Genomic DNA, 22,733 nt, shown 5'->3' on the forward strand with positions numbered 1-22,733 from the left:
ATAGAGAAAGTGTCCCTCAGTTGTCACAGGATCTGAGGTTGGACTCCCAGAAACAGAAGCCAAGTACAACCGTTGGTCATTTTGTAACTTCTAATTTACATGTTGTCAATGTGTTCCCATACATTCAACACAGTAGTACTGCTGCCATTGTCAACCCTTTACCCCTCCAACAGGTAGCCTATCAAAATAAACATATAAAAAGAAAATTTAAATTGTGTTTATTTATTATACATAATCCGACCACAGGTTAACATGATTGTCACAATTTGAGCAACACTGGATAAAGATCAACCAAATAAACAACAAAACAAATCTCATCCATCTAATTTGACAAAGTGTGAGTCAATGCTCCACTGTTCATGTTATCTGGACACAGTATCCAACACTCATTGACCACTGGACACACTAAACCCTACTTGTTTCATTACTTAATGGTCACACCAAAAATAAATATTGTACAAAGTAGGAATTTATCTAACTTGTTAAAGTAGTCATTAACTAATGATACTTAAAATGTGAGATTTTCAGGAAGGTGTCTTTAATCAGGGTCTTCCTATATACATGTTATAACTTTTCAACAATTCCTCGTTAGCAAACAGTATTTTTAGTTTCATGTCATCTACACTGTCTAGGCTAAGGATGTGAAAACATTCTCTCAACTCCAAATATTGGAAAGTCATATTAGTACATATTATTACATGCTTGGTGTTACGGGTTCGTAAGTGACCTCCATCATGATGATGGGTAGCTAATGCAGGCATAGTGTTGTAGTTTGATAAAACCAACACATTTATTGCACGTTCAGTAACAGGGGTGCTATGACACATGAATGTATCACTTAAGTCCTGCTACAACCTGGTCCTGGATAACTTCCAGCATTAGCTATAGCTGTCAAGAGATTACCAAGTTCAGGAAATGTCTTGTTTCATAACACAATCAATCCTGCCTGGAAATACCCTCTTGCCAATGTGACAAGTTGGAACTTGGGAATAGATCATAATTGCAACAAAAATAAGTGAACATGTTTAATGTTTTTTATAATGAATTATGAGTGTCTGAGTTTGGTTTTATGACGCTCTTAGCCATATTCCAGCCAAATCATGGCAGGTAGGACAACAGTAATGGGCTTCAAACGCTTTGCCCAGGTGAGGAATCGAACCAGGGTCTTCAACGTGATGAGCGAAACGCTTTAACCACAAGGCTAACCCACCCCACCACCCGAGTGAATGATGATGAACTGATCATCAGCTTTGAGAAACTGGTCATCGCAACATCACCTCCTGGATTGTCGCAAGTTCCTGTTTTCAAAACCATTCCCGGGACACACTCCTTCAGGGCCTAAGTTCACTGTTGTGTGGGAATGAGCACACAGTGATACAGGTCTGTTCGACTGGCTGACAGATCAGTATCTGATCACATGTGTTGGGTAACCTTTGACGGGAGTCCTGCACAAACAGCTCCATCAAGTCAGTCTCCATCCTCATCAGATTCTCCTGCCCCAAGGTCAACCTTAGGCTGGAGTTTGATGGTTGGGCCTTTCTTGAAGGAGAGGGACATGTTTGTGGGTTTGCTAAGATCAACAGGCTGCTTAGCCAGCTTGTTGTATCTCTGCTGGGCCTGCAGCCATCGCTGACTCTTCCCCGCCATCTGCACGTCATCTAGGCTCTTCTGAACTGCTGCCCCAGACCCTAATCCAGCTGCCTGATTGGTCCTCAGCATCACATTGATCTGAAACAGGAGGGGCCAGTGAACTTTTCCATCAAATCTGAATGACTGTATGTTGGGATTGAGATTTTTTATGTATTTAGCAGTCATATCACAGAATTAACTGTGATTTTGTCAATTGTCTAATATTCAAATCATGACATATTTCACTGACTGGCTCTGCTATTCCTGTATTGTCCTTGCCAAGACCTTGACCTTCCTTCCAGCCCATCTTGGCCAGCAGCTTGTGGCCCTTGTTCTGAGTTGATATTGGTCTGAAAGCAATACCAATGATATCAGAGGAAATGTCACTTCAAGTCATCTTATTTCACCCCATACATAATGAGTTACAATGTGAACCAATCATACAAAACTGACTGACAACAGGATTTGAGAATGTCACTGGAACTGGAACATGAACATGAGAGCTGTGAAGGCAAACAGTAATATCTGCTTCTTACTGCATGACCGAGGCTGGGCCCTCATCCGGAGCATGTGGGTTATCACTACCGACTGTCTGCCGCCTGGAAGCTGCCTTGTCTTCATAGGCTGGGTTGTGGATGGCTGTTGTGTTGTCTACATAGGCACAGTTCTGAAACAGGTGAAGGTACAGCTTTCAGTGATAGACTTGACAAAAGTAGACAATGGACTACTAAACACAGACCGGGTATATATGCTAGACCTGTATACCGACTGACTGACTGAGTTTTGGTTTACCTGCAATATACAATTATCACTTATCATCATTTATCTATTGGCTGTATTTGGATGTTTCCTGTTTTGTCTTGTTTATCATGTGGATAATTGACTTGCCATTGCATGTATTTTTGTGGCAGGATACACTCACCTTTTTGATGGTGTGTCATCCCTATTTGTTGGTGATTCATAAACACATGCTCACGATATTGTTGGAATTGTTGAGGATACTCTGCTTCCAGGAAAGATGTCTTATGACTATGGAAAGTGTTTTGTTGCTGTCATATATACTACCCATCAAAAGTTTAGAATCACTTAAAGGACTCACTATATGTTATGTATATATATGTGGTTACATCAAAGATGAATGTCTCCACTAACTTGGGGGAACCAACTGCAAACCTTATGGAGATGAATTGCATGAGGATCATGCATAAAATTGCTGAAAAGCAGGTGCAAATATCGTGCATGTGAACAGCTGCATTTTGGTGTAAAGTTTTGTTAAGGATTTGCCAGTTTTCACTCAGTTTCATCATTTATTGAACTCATGACAATAATCTTTTCAACGTTACAAATTTGTTTTACAATACATCAGTTTATGTGTGAACAGTTCCCTTAAACTGCATAGAATATTTTGCAAAATCTAGTTTAGATCAGTTGACTGAAGTAAGTGGCTACATTTACACTAGTGAGTCTAAACTTTTGATAGGGAGTATGTATTCATAACTGAGAGTCTGGGACCAAAGCTTACAGCAGTCTAATCCACCTGGGTCATTGGGACCTGGAAACCTCTCCAGTGGTTCAGCTCACCTCCAGACCGTATCTCCTCTTGATCTGTTTCAGCTGCTGTTTGTGCTCCTTCAACCGATCTGCCCTACTCACGATCTTCACCTCTGCAACACACACAATACTTGTCGATTCCTCTTCTTTATCTAGCAATGCCAGACATCCTACATAACATATGTAACCTGATTCAAAAACAATATAGGTATCCATACAAACCCTATCCTCTATGGATATATTCATATCACTTTTTCAACCATCTGGTTGTTTGCTTCCAAAAGTGAGCAGGTCATACCTCTCACTCACCCAGTGTTCGGGTTAATGCAAAAACCTGCATGTTTCATGCAAATAAATCTATGTTTCGCACACGATATTTTCTACCTGCGTGTTCTGCACGCACAGCATTATGTGTTCTAAATTACTTCCTTAATTCTCATGATACTGATATATAACATCGTCCTTTTTGACATGGTGAAGTTACCGAAACTTGGAACTGGTTTATAAATAGAGTCCTCGCCAGATGGAATGAAAAACTCTGAGCTGTTCATTCGCCCATGAACCCCTCATTGGTAAGGCTCTAACCTTGGCACAACAATGGCCAGACACTAACCTTGACAAACTCCACTGACTAAGCGCATACCTCAACATCACAATGGCCAGGTACTGACATTGATACAACAGCCAGGCACTGACTATGACACACCAATGGCCAGACACTGACCTTGACACAACAGCCAGACACTGACCTTGACACACCAATCGCTAGACACTGACCTTGATACACCAATACCCAGACCTTGACACACCAATGGCCAGACACTGACCTTGATACACCAATGCCCAGACACTGACCTTGACACACCAATGGCTAGACACTGACCTTGATACACCAATGCCAAGACACTGACCTTGACACAACAACCAGACCTTGACACACCAATGGCTAGACAATGACCTTGAGACACCTAGGAACAGACACTGACCTTGACACAACAGCCAGACACTGACCTTGACACACCAATGGCCAGACACTGACCTTGACACACCAATGGCTAGACAATGACCTTGACACACCTAGGAACAGACAATAACCTTGACACACCTAGGGCCAGACACTGACCTTGACACACCAATGGCCAGACACTGACCTTGACACACCAATGGCTAGACAATGACCTTGACACACCTAGGGACAGACAATGACCTTGACACACGTAGGGCCAGACACTGACCTTGACACACCTAGGGCCAGACACTGACCTTGACACACCAATGGGCAGACATTGACCTTGACACACCAATGGCTAGACACTGACCTTGATACACCAATGCCAAGACACTGACCTTGACACAACAACCAGACCTTGACACACCAATGGCTAGACAATGACCAATGGCTAGACACTGACCTTGATACACCAATGGCTAGACACTGACCTTGACACACCAATGGCTAGACACTGACCTTGACATACCAATGCCCAGACACTGACTTTGACACAACAGCCAGACACTGACCTTGACACACCAATGGCTAGACAATGACCTTGACACACCAATGGCCAGACACTGACATCGACACAACAGCCAGCGTTGACCTTGACACGACACTGAGCTTGACTAAACACTGACCAGACACTTACCTCGGTTAGCCTTCTCCTCAGCCTGCAATCTGCCCAAGACCTGTCCTGGCTCGCACTCATCACATGTGTCACTGCCAGGGTGGATGTGCAGGGACAGGGTCGTATTGCCCACTTGAAGAACATCACCATGTGATATGACTGTACTCTCAGACTGCACCTTTAGGGGAAAATAACATGATACACCAAAACAGTAAAGTTTCAAACAATGACATTACTGAGTAGCAACAGCCTTAACTGGGTCTAGAAGTTTTACGATATCTGTTAATGAGATTACCTACTTTTACATGATTACACAATACCATTTAGAAAGTGGTCAAATGTAACATATGTTATATTTGGGATTACACTTTCTTAGTAAAGTACAAATTCTAGTACTTTTTTGAGTTGAGCCCCATCTGGGATTCGAACTCACACCCTCAGAGTCAGGCACCTAATCGCCAGCACACAAAGTCAGCCGCCTAACCTATTCAGCTACCGCGACTTCCACAAAAATGGAAGTCGGACAACTGGTAGTCTAGACTGCGGGCTTTGTGTACCCCTCTGATAGGTGTTAATTGGCACGGTTCCCACGACCGAAAGCTATGATTACACAATGCCATTTAGAAAGTGGTCAAATGTAACATATGTTATATTTGAGATTACACTTTCTTAGTAAAGTACAAATTCTAGTACTTTTTTGAGTACTCAACTCAAAAAAGTACTAGAATTTGTACTTAACTAAGAAAGTGTAATCTCAAATATAACATATGTTACTTTTACATGGTAACTCTTTGTCAGTCAGTGATTCTCACACCACAGACGCAGGAGTTGTTGACAGGGGTGGTCCAGGGAGTAGGTGTATCTGTCAGTATGGCCTGACTGGGCCTTGTCTTGACTAGAGGCATGGCAATTGATACAGATCATAGATCAATAATCATTAACTTAATATCGCTCAATTATTGATATACATAGGAGAAGTAACTTGGCCTAAAAATGAAAAAGAGAAAGAAATCAACATCACTGATAAGTGGTGACATATTTATTCATGGATTTCTAGTAAAACTGAGCATTGCCAATGAATAAAGGTGTAAATGTTTGTATTGTGTGAATAAACACTTTATTTCATAGCAATAGTTAATGTTTGATATTATTGATGACACAATTTTCACTTATATTTATCCTTCCCATATTTCCATTTATCAATCTCTTCAGAGAGCCCTACTGGACTGCTCAGTGTTACACAATGATTTGACGAGATGCTGCTGTTTGTGAACCTTCCTGTTTAGACTGCTGACTCAGCATGACAAACTGTACTTCGTCAGGAGACAGGATGTGAGGTTTTATTTATCAATTGTAATGCAGCTGGGTGGCTGACAGTGAGTGAAACTAAACAAAAGAAATATGCTTCCTTCCCTACTTTTGTTTCTTGGTGGCCTGCAAATTAACTGTCATTAAACTATTGTTTATTTTCCTGCTTGCAAAACCTTCAGGATTTACAGTACTGGTTCTCATAAATAGCTTCAATAGCATGTATGAGTATGTGCGGCTGCTTGTACTAGCCCAGACTGAAGCTGGTTTTATAGTGGTAGCCCACTGAGATACCATGCCACAGTGAAGTATGAATACCCCACTCAGACCCATTATACTGACTCTGTACCCATTAATGCCAAGCGCCAGGCAGGGATGAACAAGTACCATATTTTAACGTCTTTTGGTATGACGCGGTCGGGGATCGAACCCACGACCTGCCCCTGGGCGGACAAATAGCTTCATCAATATCACCTAGAGGGTTCACCTAACAGACTCTTTAACTGCAATATTCATCACATTGGAATCTAAACCACAGCTTTTATTTCATTTCTATTAATAATGTGGTTAAAGTAAAGTAGTGTTGTGTTATTTGACTTCAATCAAATCATGAGAACATGATCATAATGGCAATATTGACATGTATAAAAAATCACTTGTTCTATCACCCTGACCTGTGATATGCGAGCATCATTGAGGAATGTTCCATTCTGACTGCCAGAATCAGTGATGACATAACTCTGTAGGTTGTAGTCATACTTTATCCCAGCATGCACCTGTAAAGGAAGACCTCACTTAGTGGTTGTCTGTAGTGTTTGTGGCGAGAACCTAAGTTGAGACAATAACTGGCAGTAATACTGCTGAGAAAGTTACAGTAAGAGAGAACGGTCTGAGGTTTTGGAAAGTTTTCTTGATGATGAGTGACAACAGTGTCACAACTTAAATTTTACGCTATTTCTGAAAACGAAAGAGAGACTCCTTGAGATGTAGTACATGATGTAAACATCAGGGCAGACACCAACCTTGTGACGAGTCACTAGAGATCAGACACATACCTTGTCATAAGATCTATGAGATCAGACACATACCTTGAGACAAGATATATGAGATCAGACACATACCTTGAGACATGATCTATGAGATCAGACACATACCTGAGACAAGATCTATGAGATCAAACACATACCTTGAGACAAGATCTATGAGATCAGACACATACCTTGTCATAAGATCTATGAGATCAGACACATACCTTGAGACAAGATCTATGAGATCAAACACATACCTTGAGACAAGATCTATGAGATCAGACACATACCTGAGACAAGATCTATGAGATCAAACACATACCTGAGACAAGATCTATGAGATCAAACACATACCTTGAGACAAGATCTATGAGATCAGACACATACCTGAGACAAGATCTATGAGATCAAACACATACCTTGAGACAAGATCTATGAGATCAAACACATACCTTGAGATAAGATCTATGAGGTCAGACACGTACCTGAGACAAGATCTATGAGAACAGACACATACCTGAGACAGGATCTATGAGATCAGACACATACCTTGAGACAAGATTTATGAGATCAGACACATACCTGAGACAAGATCTATAAGATCAGACACATACCTTGAGACAAGATCTATGAGATCAGACACATACCTCGAGACAAGATCTATGAGATCAGACAGATACCTTGAGACAAGATCTATGAGATAAGACACATACCTTGAGACAAGATCTATGAGATCAGCCACATAAAGATCCAAACACCTGAGACAAGATCTATGAGATCAAACACATACCTGAGACAAGATCTATGAGATCAAACACATACCTTGAGACAAGATCTATGAGATCAGACACATACCTGAGACAAGATCTATGAGATCAAACACATACCTTGAGACAAGATCTATGAGATCAAACACATACCTTGAGACAAGATCTATGAGATCAAACACATACCTTGAGATAAGATCTATGAGGTCAGACACGTACCTGAGACAAGATCTATGAGAACAGACACATACCTTGAGACAAGATCTATGAGATCAGACATATACCTGAGACAGGATCTATGAAATCAGACATATACCTGAGACAGGATCTATGAGATCAGACATATACCTGAGACAGGATCTATGAAATCAGACATATACCTGAGACAGGATCTATGAGATCAGACATATACCTGAGACAGGATCTATGAAATCAGACATATACCTGAGACAAGATCTATGAGATCAGACACATACCTGAGACAAGATCTATGAAATCAGACATATACCTGAGACAGGATCTATGAGATCAGACACATACCTTGAGACAAGATTTATGAGATCAAACACATACCTGAGACAAGATCTATAAGATCAGACACATACCTTGAGACAAGATCTATGAGATCAGACACATACCTAGAGACATGATCTATGAGATCAGACACATACCTTGAGACAAGATCTATGAGATCAGACACATACCTTGAGACAAGATCTATGAGATAAGACACATACCTTAGACAAGATCTATGAGATCAGACACATACCTGAGACAAGATATATGAGATCAAACACATACCTGAGACAAGATCTGAGATCAGACACATACCTGAGACAAGATCTATGAGATCAAACACATACCTTGAGACAAGATTTATGAGATCAGACACATACCTTGAGACAAGATCTATGAGATCAAACACATACCTTGAGACAAGATCTGAGATCAGACACATACCTGAGACAAGATATATGAGATGAGACACATACCTGAGACAAGATCTATGAGATCAGACACATACCTGAGACAAGATATATGAGATCAGACACATACCTGAGACAAGATCTATGAGATCAAACACATACCTTGAGACAAGATTTATGAGATCAGACACATACCTTGAGACAAGATCTGAGATCAGACACATACCTAAGACAAGATCTATGAGATCAGACACATACCTGAGACAAGATATATGAGATCAGACACATACCTTGAGACAAGATCTATGAGATCAAACACATACCTTGAGACAAGATCTATGAGATCGGACACATACCTGAGATGAGATATATGAGATCAGACACATACCTGAGATGAGATATATGAGATCAGACACATACCTGAGATGAGATATATGAGATCAGACACATACCTTGAGACAAGATTTATGAGATCAGACACATACCTTGAGACAAGATCTATGAGATCACACACATACCTTGAGACAAGATCTATGAGATCGGACACATACCTGAGATGAGATATATGAGATCAGACACATACCTGAGATGAGATATATGAGATCAGACACATACCTTGAGACAAGATCTATGAGATCAGACACATACCTGAGATGAGATATATGAGATCAGACACATACCTGAGACAAGATCTATGAAATCAGACATATACCTGAGACAAGATCTATGAGATCAAACACATAACTGAGACAAGATTTATGAGATCAGACACATACCTGAGACAAGATATAGACATGTTACTTATGACTAAATAAGTGAGATGAGATCCCTACCTTGCTGACGTTGATGTCAGGTATTCTGATGAGGTTGTTCATGCCCTTCTCCCTGCCAATGCTGGCACCATCACAGGTTACAATGAACAGCGTTGCTTGAGACAGACAGTCAGACTCGGAGACCATCACACGGATACAGGGGGGCCAGTTGCTGGACACTTCTAACATGGAACACAATAAAACAACCATCAGATATATGGTGGGAGGTACTTCATTTGATGGTTCACAACTTAAAGATGAATGAGTTACAAAGTGTTGTATTATGCCAAAACATCAATCTGCAAGCTGTGATTTAGCGGACTGTAGACGAGTCAAGTCAGGGCCAGACAGACCAGTGCTTGACTGCATCAGCAGAAAACCACTTGATAAAGGAGAGAGAACCTATCCGGTTTCCATTCTGTGTGTCATGAAGGGGGGTAATCGACCAGCCCGGGTGTTGTCTCATGGACCAATCAGATTCCAGATATGTGACCCTACTAGTGTTGCAGCAAATTGATCATCATGAAATCTTGTGCAGTCGTTGGTTCTTTCGTCATCACTCGGTCTTGTCCGTAACCTCGCTATTCGGCTTGTCCCAGAATAACACGAGTTAACACGGGTGTAGTTGGTTGAGTAATAGCGAGCAAAATTATTTGCCGCTTAGTGCTGATGTAAGTAGACTGTCCCTCTGGCAATTGCGTCTCTGTTCTTCAACTTCTTATTCTTCATTGAAGACAATGCAGTCGTCATCTTGTACAGATGTTCTGATGAGGTTTCTACGCTTCCTTAACGTTGTTACTGGTTTTCAGTAATAATCGGTCTGAATTAAATGTTGTAAAATATTCTTGCACACCCCAATTGTGTTGTAATACACAAATAGGTTACTGCAGCATTGATAACTTCGCTGCCACGTTGATTTTAGAGTCGAAACATTCATCAAATTGAATGTTAATCTAAGAACTATTGGGACGGATGCGATGTCTCGATGAGAAACTGCGATGATGCCAAACTTAGGCTGGTGTCGACTGTCAGAATGTTCCCTTAATCTCTTGTAATCTGCGCAGGCACGATGTCAAATGGAGAAAATCTGAATGTAGCTGCATTCGTGCAAAGTTGACAACATCTTCATGCAGGTTAACTTTGCGTAGCCAGTCTGGCATCTATGAACATTCCATTCACGACTGCATGCATGATGGAGATTCATCTTTGGTGCTTTCTCAAACGTTGTCTGACATCGTTGTAACTTGATTCATTAACACGCCTGTGACGAAGTTCTGCAATGTGGGCTGAACTTGATAAAACGCGGTGTATGCGTTCATGAACGCTGAGGCGTTGTCTTCATCCCTGCAGGGGAAGATCGTCTCACCGATGAAGTAGTGTGAGTGAACGTAATCGTTGGTCTTAAAATCTAGATAAGCGTCTACTTCACCGGAAGGTACGATGTCTTCCTTAACCGATCTGAACTCCGGTTTGATGGGCGGGATCGAGAGAGAGTCGAAGTCCTCATTCAACATCTTGTATGTGAGTACTTCATTCGACTCTTTGGATGGAGATGCTAAGTCCAGACCACTTGAGATCCAGGATGTAACTTCCGAATCCGAAAGGATGCACTCACTTTCTTCATCTGTTCTATGAGTCGATTCTCGCTCTGATGAACTGTGTCTTTGTGAGTGCATTCGTGAATGCTCCCTTCGTGAATCTTTCTTTCGTGAAGCTTCCTTTTGCAAACCTTCCTTCCGCAAACGTTCCTTTCGCGAATCTTCCTCCTGTAGATCTGAGGGTTCACGAACCCTGTAGATGTCTGCATTGCTGGAATCTGTCTGCGTTGTTGTCGGTTTGCTGACGTGACTTCATAGTCTCTTGTAGACTCAGGGACGTTTGCCGTACCACTTGTAGACTCAGGGAAGTTCGACGAACCTCTTCTTCTCCAAGACGACTGGGTCTGCCGAACATGTACGTTCGCTGACGTTGTCTTCGGCCGTAGGCTTGTGGGACGAGGCTGAATGTCTCAGGAACAGGGCCGAGTATCGTCAAACGTTGTCTGTCATCGTAGGGTTCTGCCGTGCAGCTCTTTCTTCGGCAAACCTCTGCTCCATCCTCGCCATCATCTGCATTGTAAACTGCATCATGAAGTCATCGGGGTCGATGTTCTGCTTTGTAGGCCGGAACTAATGCGGTGTAGATGAAGCGTTCGAGAATGCTGAGGCGTATTCTGCATCTACTTGCAACTGCGATGATGCTACGTTGTTGTTGTCTCTGTTGACAGACGTCTGCATTGTGGAGGCTGGTCGTCAAACAGCTGAACAGCTGTCATGGTTGCAGGGGATGATCGTGTCGTCGTGGAGGTAGACTGCGTCATCGCTCTAGTACATCTTACTGGTACTACAGACAGTAGCGTCGGAGAGTCAGCATATACGTCTGCTTCATCAGGAGGCAAAACAACCTCTGATGTGTTGTCTGAGTTGACTTCAACAAGGTTCGAAGAAGACGATTCTTCTTCGCGCGCAGACGATGAAGACATCTCTTCTGCCCCTGTAACGTACTCGGGAAACCCCTGAATTTCAGCAGTAGTTAACAACATACGGTTACCGGTATTATCACCAGTGACTTGAGATGACTTCCTCTCCTGGTCTTTCGCCCGTCTATAGATATAAGATAAATAATGATTAAATTGCAAATCTGATAATTTAATACAGTATCTGCAACACAAGCTGGAAGAACATGGATTAATGCATGACGGGCATTGAGGGAGAAGACTCAGCCGCTGATAGCTGGTACCTGCAATCACTGAAAGATTTCATCAAATGTAAACAAACTACATTATGATGAATAAATGTCACAAAATATGAATAATTTTTCCAAAATATTGGCATACGATGAAAACTAAATATAACCAAAATCATACACAGCTTAATTTTGAATACAGGATCTAAATATTAAAGGATGTGGTGCCGTATACAGGACTCCAGTGATCGCCCAACCATCCGCTTGGGCGATGAAGGAGAGAGTGACAAGCATGGCAGGTCACATGACTGTTTGCGTTGGAAAAGGGAGGCAACTCGTGGGTGAGTGAACTTTTATGTCCTCTTCAGGGAACTACAAGGGATTCAAGTGTTCCACTACCATTCGCATGGATGGAAGAGAAAGCAAATCAGCATGAGTCAGGATAAGGAAAAATTATAGAAAACAATGTTGATGTCATAATTCTTACTTATATCATATATATACATGATTCAACATTATCTTTGCATCATTGTTTTATATTCAACAAAAGACTTGCATCAAGTTTAATATATCAGCTTTGAAGACGTTTCAACAGAAAGGTTCTGCAAGTAACTGTAGCGTCACCATGAAACCTAACGCTGCCCACCCTCCTGTTCTTCCTCTACGACCTCCTCCTCCTCTTCCTCCTCCTCCTCCATACTACTCTCACTGATGGAAGAGAGGGTTGACGAGGACTCTGTGTCAGATGTCAGCTCCCCAGACTCGAGGTCACATCTTCCAGAGGTGACACTGTCCGACAATACCTCACCCTCACTCAGGTGCACCACTTCCTCTGCTGAAGACTCAACAGATTTTATGTGAGGCAGCTCCTGAGAAGATTCAACAATTTCCCCTATCTCAACATGAGACTCGAGTTGATGTTTTTGTTCATCACTTAGTGTTCCTAAATCTTCCAATACTGTTTTCCTCCTTCCTCTTGAATGTCTCCTTCTCTTCTGATCTCTACCACCTATCCTCTCTGTCCTTCGCCTCTCTGTTTCCTCATGATGTCTACTAGTTCCACCTGAACCAGATCTAGGCTCTCCGACACATTGCGTATCTATATAATCCTTCTCAGGCCGAAAAGAGTCTTCTCCCCTCCTGTGATGAGATCTATACTTCTTTCTCTTTGTTTTCCTATTTTCTGATTTTCTTCTCCTCGACTTGGATTTTTCTTTTCATCATCTTTTCCTTTTTTCCGTTTCTTCTTCTTTTGCTCCTGAAAGAGAGAAAACATTTTGTGAGAGGTAAGTTTTTACCTATAGCATGTTGTCGACTTTTTTCTATTTCCAGTTTATGGAGGGCAGAGGTCACTTCGTCCACGTCTGACTGGCTGGTGTGAATCTGGAGAAATACAAAGACACAGGTAACATACCACACTCTCAGCAGAATGAGGAGGACAGGGATTGAAGGGGCACTATGGCTCTGATGGAAGTTCAAAAGGTATCGAACAAGATACTTATCATTAACTATGGTTTTCTAAAGCAGGGCAAGAGTTGTGGACTGCTGTCAGTATAATGGTTTTTGGTGAAGATATGTTTGATAGTTTGAACAACCATCATAAACAACCAGATCACACATTTCGACCACCAAATCCTCTATTTAGTAAGCACTTGTGCAAATCCAAATTGGCTCAGAAATCGCTGATGGGGTTCATGGAGCACTGACCCAATATGAGTATGCTTTACAGATATCCTATCGTGTTTATACTTTAACATTTAACAAATAATGCTTGGACATGTTCTTACAGATGAGTTTACAGACAGAATCAAAAGACCTTATGAACCATCACAGTAACCCAAGACTAGTTTCCCCTGACTAAACTTACTGTCTCCTCTCTCTCCCTCCTCCTTTTATCCTTACTCTTCTTCTTTTTCACCTTCTCTTTATTACCAGAGGGCTCTGCTGTGGGATTCCTGGGTTGTGATTGGCTAGGGGGACAAGTGTACTGGAGTGGCTCCACCTGGGAGTGGAACTTGTACTCTCCACTCGCCTCCTCATAGTAGAAGTAGGTTCCAGTTGCTGGGTCGTAGTACAGCCCTTGTTCCTGTGATAACATACATGAGTATTATACGGACGTTACTCCTGTGATGATTAACACAAGTTTTACACAGTCCTTGCCCTGTGATAATTAACACAAGTATTATACAGCTCTTGCTCCTGTTATAATTAACACAATTATTACACAGCCCTTGCCCTGTGATAATTAACACAAGCAATTGTCAATAAGGTGACATAATCCCTGCCACAAATTATAAAATCAAACTTAAAAAGTAATGGACGTGAAAGTCGTAGTTTAAGATGAAGTTGTCAACAAAAACATCTTGATATATTGTTCTGTAGTTGTTCAAACACACAAATATTTTCAAGACTCACTTTTACCTTGATATGAATGTCATGGTGTATGAAATATGCAAAAAATAGTTATAAAGAAATTGCTTATCAAAAAACATTCAAGAGAAGTGGACCGTTCTTGAGATATTTTGCTGACAATCTTAACATGCTGAAATCTTCAAAGTGTCACCATGGCCTTGAAAATTTCATGCAGGTCACTAAAATCGACTGGGCGATGCACCTTCCCTACATGAATCTTGGTGTCAAATATGAAAAAATCCAGTGAATGGTTCTTAAGGTATCTCACTGACAAGCTTAACATGCAGGTTAACATGCTGAAATCTTCAGTGTCGCGTGACCTTGAAAATAATGTGAAGGTCACCAAAATCGACTGGGCCCTGCCTCTTCCCTATATGAAGCTGGGTGTCAAATCTGAGGAAAATCCAGTGAATGGTTTTTGAGATATCTCACTGAAAAGCTTAACATGCAGCTTAACATGATGAAATCTTCAAAGTTGAAAATTATGTGAAGGTCACCAAAAGCAACTGAGCCCTGCGCCAAGTGAACGGTTCTTGAGATATCTCACTGACAAGGGTCCCCTTGTGACCTTGAAATGAAGGTCAAGATCACCAAACCTGCCTGGGACCATTCGCATACTATGATGAACCTAGGTACCAAGTATGAAAAGAATCTAGTCAACAGTTCTTAAGATATTCCAATTCGTACAGACGGACGGACGGATGGAGCCTTATACTATATCCCCTGCTTTGCACGGCGGGGGATAACAAGTATTATTCAGCCCTTGCCCCTGTGATAATTAACACAAGTAATGTAAATCCCTTGCTCCTCCCTCTACATTATCAGGAATGGGGAGCAATAGTCTTAACTTGGTCTGGAAGGACATGTGAGACTGTCCCCATTGAGGAGATTACCAAAGCTCAAAGATACTTTAGAAACCTTTTTTTATGAATAGGAAGCATCCTGAGAAAGGTCAACTCAGACTATCAGTCAACAATGCATGTGTATTTAAGATAACAAAGAGGGTTGTTGTTGCATGTCCGGACTACTCAGTGTAAGGAGATGGGCAGGTTGGTCACCGTCCTGGTTAGACTTTGACACTGAGTAGCATCAAGGTATAAGCCTATATTATCACTAAGACCCTGACAGTGAAAATATGTACATTGATGCTCGTCTTTGTGCTATAAATCCCTGTGCACGGTGTGACATCGCATAATTAAAAAAACAGGATGTGAAGACATAACATATTTCATCACATGAAACAGTTGGACAATGACTGGAAGTTACTTCAAGAATACACTTCCTTGTTTGTTTGTGAGAAAATAACTGTGTGAATTCCTTGAAAACACTACCAACAGAAACAAAGGGAAAGTATTGATCATGATAGTGTGAAGACAATAAGTGACTGTAAAAAATTATTTTTGGTGTGTAGATAAGTATCTTCCTACATGTTGACATTATATGTGCTATAAAACTGAAAGTATACAACATATTAATGGGCAAACTTAAACCTGAATGTATTGCACGAGCTGCAAGTGCTAATCTGCAACCATTCTTTACAAATGATATGAATGAAACTGTACATGAATTATATGTGTCCTATCTTCTTCTCACAACATTTTACCTGCCAATATCTTAAAAATTTTATAAGAGGTTTCAATTAATATTTAAAGAACCAATATTTACAAAGCTCCCAAACTGTTGTTTTTGTTTCTGATTTGTTTGCAAGGTGTATTTCACTAAAGTGCAATTTCTTCTATTTTTTCAGATATCATCAACTTAAAGCAGAAAGTTAAAAATAACATAAAACTTCATGACATTTCAAACAAGTGGCTGAACTTACAGACTTAATGACCACTAGAGACATGTTAGATCTGAGCATCAGTATACTTTTACTATCCTAACTCTGCTATGCCACTGTGGAATCCTTCCAGTGAAGGTTGACAGCCAACTCACATGGTTGTAGTAATACCCAGACTTGTAATCATAGTAGAGGCCACTGTTATCATCAAACACAAATCCAGACTGGGAAAGAGTTGCCTCTGCTGTCTGTTTCAGGGATTCTGCTATAGAGATTGGCTTGTCTGTGCCCACCTGTAACCAAATGATTCAACTGGCTCAAATATATATTCACCATAGAACTAATTCATAAATAACAAAAGTAAGAGAAGTGGTCATATCTTTCATGAATTTAGAATGTAGAAGCTGGAAATGTTGATCAGAACCAATGATATATTGCCAGGGTGTCAAACACAATGAGACATCAGAACACATGCCAATGCTGAGATCAGAACACAATGAGGTGTCATCAGGAGTCATGAATGCTGAGATCAGAACACAATGAGGTGTCATCAGGAGTCATGAATGCTGAGATCAGAACACAATGAGGTGTCATCAGGAGTCATGAATGCTGACATCAGAACACAATGAGGTGTCATCAGGAGTCATGAATGCTGACATCAGAACACAATGAGGTGTCATCAGGAGTCATGAATGCTGACATCAGAACACAATGAGGTGTCATCAGGAGTCATGAATGCTGACATCAGAACACAATGAGGTGTCATCAGGAGTCATGAATGCTGACATCAGAACACAATGAACACAATCATGAGGACATCAGAACACATCAGGCGTCATCATCAGGAGTCATGAATGCTGACATCAGAACACAATGAGGTGTCATCAGGAGTCATGAATGCTGACATCATCAGGAACACAATGAACACAATGGGTGTCATCAGGAGTCATGAATGCTGACATCAGAACACAATGAGGTGTCATCAGGAGTCACATGAATGCTGACATCAGAACACAATGAGGTGTCATCAGGAGTCATGAATGCTGACATCAGAACACAATGAGGTGTCATCAGGAGTCATGAATGCTGAGATCAGAACACAATGAGGTGTCATCAGGAGTCATGAATGCTGACATCAGAACACAATGAGGTGTCATCAGGAGTCATGAATGCTGAGATGTGCATTCATCATGTTCAATAGTCAACCTATTCCAGGGGGTAAATTGTTTATGCACACGATGAGATACATTGAAAATAAAATACAAGTAAAGCAGATCTGTATGAAGAGTATTTTAGAATTCACAAATTCTGATTTCATTACGTATACAGGCTGACAATCGTATTCAAGTCTGCTGACATCATTGACATGTTCATTTGTTGTTTAATGGTACATTGAGCAACATTCAAGCTTTACGACTGAAGCCCATAAATTGGCATGTCTGGACCAGGCATTCCAGTGATTGAGACTGTGGAAATGACAAACCCTGTCTAGGAATGATGACCAATCAACCAAGTCATCGAGTACAAACACTCAATCCACTTGGTCTCACAAACAGCTTAGGTTGCAGGTGATCATATCTAACCCCAACTCATCATGGGGAACATCAATGAAAGTACTGTTGACATAACTAGACATACTAAGAGTGATGTAAATTAAACAAATTACCAGTGTGGTAGTTTCTCCATTTTCCCAGTTTGGCAGTGGCTTTTCTCCAAGTTCTGTGGCGAATATACACACCAGACAATGGCATACACATGATAAAAGCAAAGGGGATAGATTATAGAAATACAATGGTACTGATAGATATCCTTCTATCAAACTGAACATTTGAAAAAGCAGTGATGATTTAGTTTCCATGTAAGCACAAAGCAGACTTCCTTTTTACTTACTGTCCTGTTTGACCTGATGTTGTGACAGGGCTCCAGATAAGGGCCGTATCAGCGTATGTACGGATTAAAAATATGCATGATACGGTAGGAAATAATTTAGAAAACATAGCAGATATGCACTACAGCAATGGTGTAGGGTCTAAGAATCACTTACAGACATATTTATCTGAAAAAAGTATTGTTTTATTGTTTATTTACCTGTTTACACAAGAGTAGCAATGTTGTGGTGCATATATGAAACAAGGCACAAGATTGCTGATACTCCATTAAATTTCATTCAGTACTCTAAATGTACTCTTATTGTTTTCCAGTACTCCTATATTGGAAAATTAAGGAGTATGTACTCCTGATCAGAAAAAAATTATCTGGAGCCCTGTGTGACATAACTACAACCAGCGTTCGAAATAGCTACTGGCCCGCTAGACAAATGCTAGCAGATTGTGAATCGGGCCAGTAATAAATTATTAAAGCTATCCTGACAGGCTAGCTGAAAATCTCAGATAATTTGTTCCTTATTTAATGTACATGGATATGATGACGTCAATTATTAAGGTGTTAAAAGTCTGTCCACAAAAGTTCCGTGATATCTATTATCTCTTGTCACATGAAGATCGCTATATGAAAAATGTTAACAGCGTTGCGCAAAAGAGTTCCTGAACCATTACAGTACAAATGTAACGTTTAACATTTTCAATTACCAAACACCACACCAATTCTGTCCGATGTGCATTTTGATATGGATATTTTTCAGGGCCAGTGAAGTATGATGTGGGCTAGCAACATTTTTATTTTAACTTGCCCTCCTGGCCAGAGACTTTTCAAAATTAATTCATACATTGACTACAACGATGTCTTAAATTGGTGTTCAACACAACTTACTCACTACTTTCACTTCAACCTTGAATACAATACAATACAATGTTAAACCCACTTTCACACCCTCCAACAACTTTCACAATGCTGTCAGTCATGTCAGTACCTGTAAGAATCTCCTCTGCAACAGCTTGAAGTCCTGCTTCCTTCATAGTTCGTCGTCTGTCTCGGAAGTCCTGAATCTCACGACTCAGGGCTGTCATCTGTTCACGAAGATCATCATTGTACGTATTGGCAGTTTCAAGCTGTCGTTTTTTCTTTTCCAAAGCCTTGGCCCCTTTCTCTATTTCTTTATGTGCATCTTCTAGTTCCTGTTTCACTGCTGTCAGCTCAGCTTCCAGTTCCAGGACTTTTGCCTTTAATGTCTCAATCTCCATATCATCACCCGCCATGGCTAGGTCTTATGGAGTCCTGAAATACTGGAATTGGTCGACAGTTTCACACAGATTTCTTAAATGACCTCTGCAAGAGCCGCCTGTTGCCTGTGAGCTATTTCTAGGTTTTTTTTGACACAAATCAAGCTGCAGTAAACCTTCTCTCCTGTGAATCATGGGAGTTCTAATGTAATCATATTAATTTGCCTGTTGAGGTTTGTCTGAGTTCAGAACGGCTACAAATTCTCGAAGACTACAGATTATTATAGCTTTGAGTTTACCTACAATCTTGGTTGGTATCTAAATACTACAGTTGATGTGTAACCGTGTGATACAATTCTTTAGTGGGTAATTGGTTCTTTTGGTTATGTGAACATACACATGACATACCTGCATGAATTGACAGAACAAAACATGGGTTTTGATGTGGTTGTTGATATGATATGTTGTTACTTTCAGGCTATGTAATGCATTAGTTTGTGATAACAGTTACGGGTACAAGTGAGTGAGTTTGGTTATGCCGCTTTTAGCAATATTCCAGCAATTTCACAGCGGGGACACCAGAAATGGGGCTTGGTAAGAGTTCCTCCCGTTCCCCCATTCAAAATAATATTTATAAATTAATATAGAATCTATACTAAAATTATTAACAAAACCCAACACAACAATTACTAGTATAGGAACTCACAACAACAAAATAAAAGCACCAAAATTAATTACAAAATATAGGGACGGACCCATTTTAGTATGACAACGGCGTCAGGCACGGTAATGTTACATGTTATATGGGTGAACGTAAGGAACTCTTTCCATGGGCTTCACACATTGTACCCATGTGGGGAATCGAACCAGTGTCGACGGCGTGACGAGCGTACGCTTTACGGGTTTGAGCGGTGACAGTTATACGAGTCAAGTGTATGCTGGTTTACTGGAAAATGGAGCAATTCATATCATTGAATTCAAAGTTTCTACTTACTGGATGTGTGACAATGTTGATAAACCATGTAAGTGTTGTTCAAAACGTATCCATAACATCTTTACCATAATTACAGTTTAAAACGTGGTATACACGAAAATTGAAGGTCTATCTACATACCAATTCATTACAAAACATATGTTTAGTGTTTTCTGCGACACTCTATCACATGTGATACACACATTTAATCGCCTTTCATTAATCGACATTAACTGTCTTTGTTTGTATAAAACTCGTACCGGCTTAAAAGCACGTTCCTAACGACATGGTAGCAGCTTTCATTTCTCCACAAAACTCATTTCTAAGGGAGGTAACTCGTGATAATATTAAGGAATTCCCCGCTAAAATAAGGTGAATTCAACACGATCATTCTTTAGTAACCCGTTCATAATTTATGGCTTAGGGAGGTGATGGTGCCCCCCATTTTGTTCTGGGGGTGGGGGTGTTCAACAATTTTGTAAACATGCACTATAAGGGGTGGGGGTGTCACTGATTTTGTACATGACATTCAAGGGGTCACTTAATTACTTTGTACATAAATTGTTTGGGGTTTTTGGGGGGGGGGAGGGTTGTCAATACTGCATACTTCTTCACCCACTAGCCATAAATTATAAACGGTCCCTTAGGAGTGTGGAATGGTAAATGCTTGTGTGATTACACAATGCCATTTAGAAAGTGGTCAAATGTAGCATGTGTTATATTTGTGATTACACTTTCTTAGTAAAGTACAAATTCTAGTACTTTTTGAGTTGAGCCCCATCCGGAATTCGAAATCACACCCTCAGAGTCAGGCACCTAATCGCCAGCACACAAAGTCAGCCGGCTAACCCGCTCAGCTACTGCGACTTCCACAAGAAATCGAAGTCGGACAACTGCTAGTCTAGACTGTGGGCTTTGTGTACCCCTCTGATAAGTGTTAAATGGCACGGCTTCCACGGCCAAAAGCTATGATTACACAATGCCATTTAGAAAGTGGTCAAATGTAACATGAATCCCGGATGGGGCTCAACACAAAAGAATTTATACTAGAATTTGTACTTTACTAAGAAAGTGTAATCCCAAATATAACACAGGTTATAAATGCTTGTGGCTTTTCATTAATGGTAGGCCAAGCAAGTGATATTTCATGGTAAATGGAGGGTTGTGTTTCTTAATATAATTATGCCAGTGATTATGCTGAAAATGTTGATGTCAAAATGTTTCGTGTACAGCAAGTCCTTCATTTGATGGAATGAACTCTAAGAGATTTCACATTCAAATCATGCCAGCTATAATCATTATGTTTATACAACAAAAATTAACCGCATCTCAAAAAGCTCTGCTGTACCAATGCTTGCTTGCAATGTGTTATGTATCTATACTTTATTATACAGATATTAATTACCAAACATTATTATTTACAAATGGAATGAAGCTCAAATCTTCTAAATGTATGGTATATTCATAACATGCATTCATACCATGGATATATGACAATTGCAATATTTGTCTTTCCATATCAGAGATGTCTCGCATGTCTCCGGTGAATTAGTGGAAGGGAATTGGATATTTGATGGTAATGGAATGATAATAGATAATTGATATACCTGAAGCTGAACTTCTTGGCCAAATTACTTTGTTTTGAGTTTGCCAACCCACAGCAGAAATTCTGATTTATATGCATAAGGAAACAGATCCGAGAGGAGCACAATTGGTGCCCATGGGGATGCCTACTTCCTGTCGAAATGTTTAATCCTAAATTTTACAAAGATGTTATCAATCAGAAAGTCCAGAATTTCACATAATTGTTTTTTCGATAAACTTCAAATGACATTTGCTTTCATTTTTGACAAATTGTCCTGAACCTTTGAAATTAAGTATGTGGGTGCTCTAAACTGATGATGTCACCTTCAGCCAAAATAACCACAAAACATTTACACATAAGAATAAGATTTATTTACAAAATCATGAAAATATAAATGGTCAGTTTAATAGAAGGTGATATATTGCAAAAGATGTAGCAAACACAAGTAAATCAATCAACACCCTTCTGAATCCTGTGCAAACAAGTCCACTTCT

General features: G+C 40.4%; 1 protein-coding gene across 3 annotated transcripts; it reads right to left on the reverse strand.

The window, feature by feature from the left end:
* Positions 1–496: 496 nt before the first annotated feature.
* Positions 497–20,985, reverse strand: LOC124268050 (angiogenic factor with G patch and FHA domains 1-like). Of its 3 annotated transcripts, none has more exons than XM_046703055.1 (13): positions 20,915–20,985; positions 19,432–19,744; positions 18,229–18,281; positions 16,718–16,855; positions 14,238–14,456; positions 13,669–13,753; positions 9,668–9,828; positions 6,788–6,889; positions 4,827–4,983; positions 3,211–3,293; positions 2,166–2,296; positions 1,880–1,979; positions 497–1,728 (listed from the first exon to the last, which is right to left on the reverse strand). In XM_046703055.1, exons 2-13 carry the CDS (start codon positions 19,715–19,717, stop codon positions 1,468–1,470), a joined length of 1,776 nt encoding a protein of 591 aa, XP_046559011.1. In that variant the 5' UTR covers positions 19,718–19,744; positions 20,915–20,985; the 3' UTR covers positions 497–1,467. The 3 variants fall into 3 exon arrangements, with proteins under 3 accessions (XP_046559011.1, XP_046559012.1, XP_046559013.1); XM_046703057.1 differs by having other exon boundaries at positions 1,567–1,728; positions 1,880–1,963; XM_046703056.1 differs by lacking the exon at positions 6,788–6,889.
* Between the last annotated feature and the right edge of the window lie 1,748 nt (positions 20,986–22,733).

The sequence above is a fragment of the Haliotis rubra genome, unplaced genomic scaffold, assembly GCF_003918875.1.
Source record: "Haliotis rubra isolate DU_JTF1 unplaced genomic scaffold, ASM391887v1 Scf136, whole genome shotgun sequence".
NCBI lineage: Eukaryota > Metazoa > Mollusca > Gastropoda > Lepetellida > Haliotidae > Haliotis > Haliotis rubra.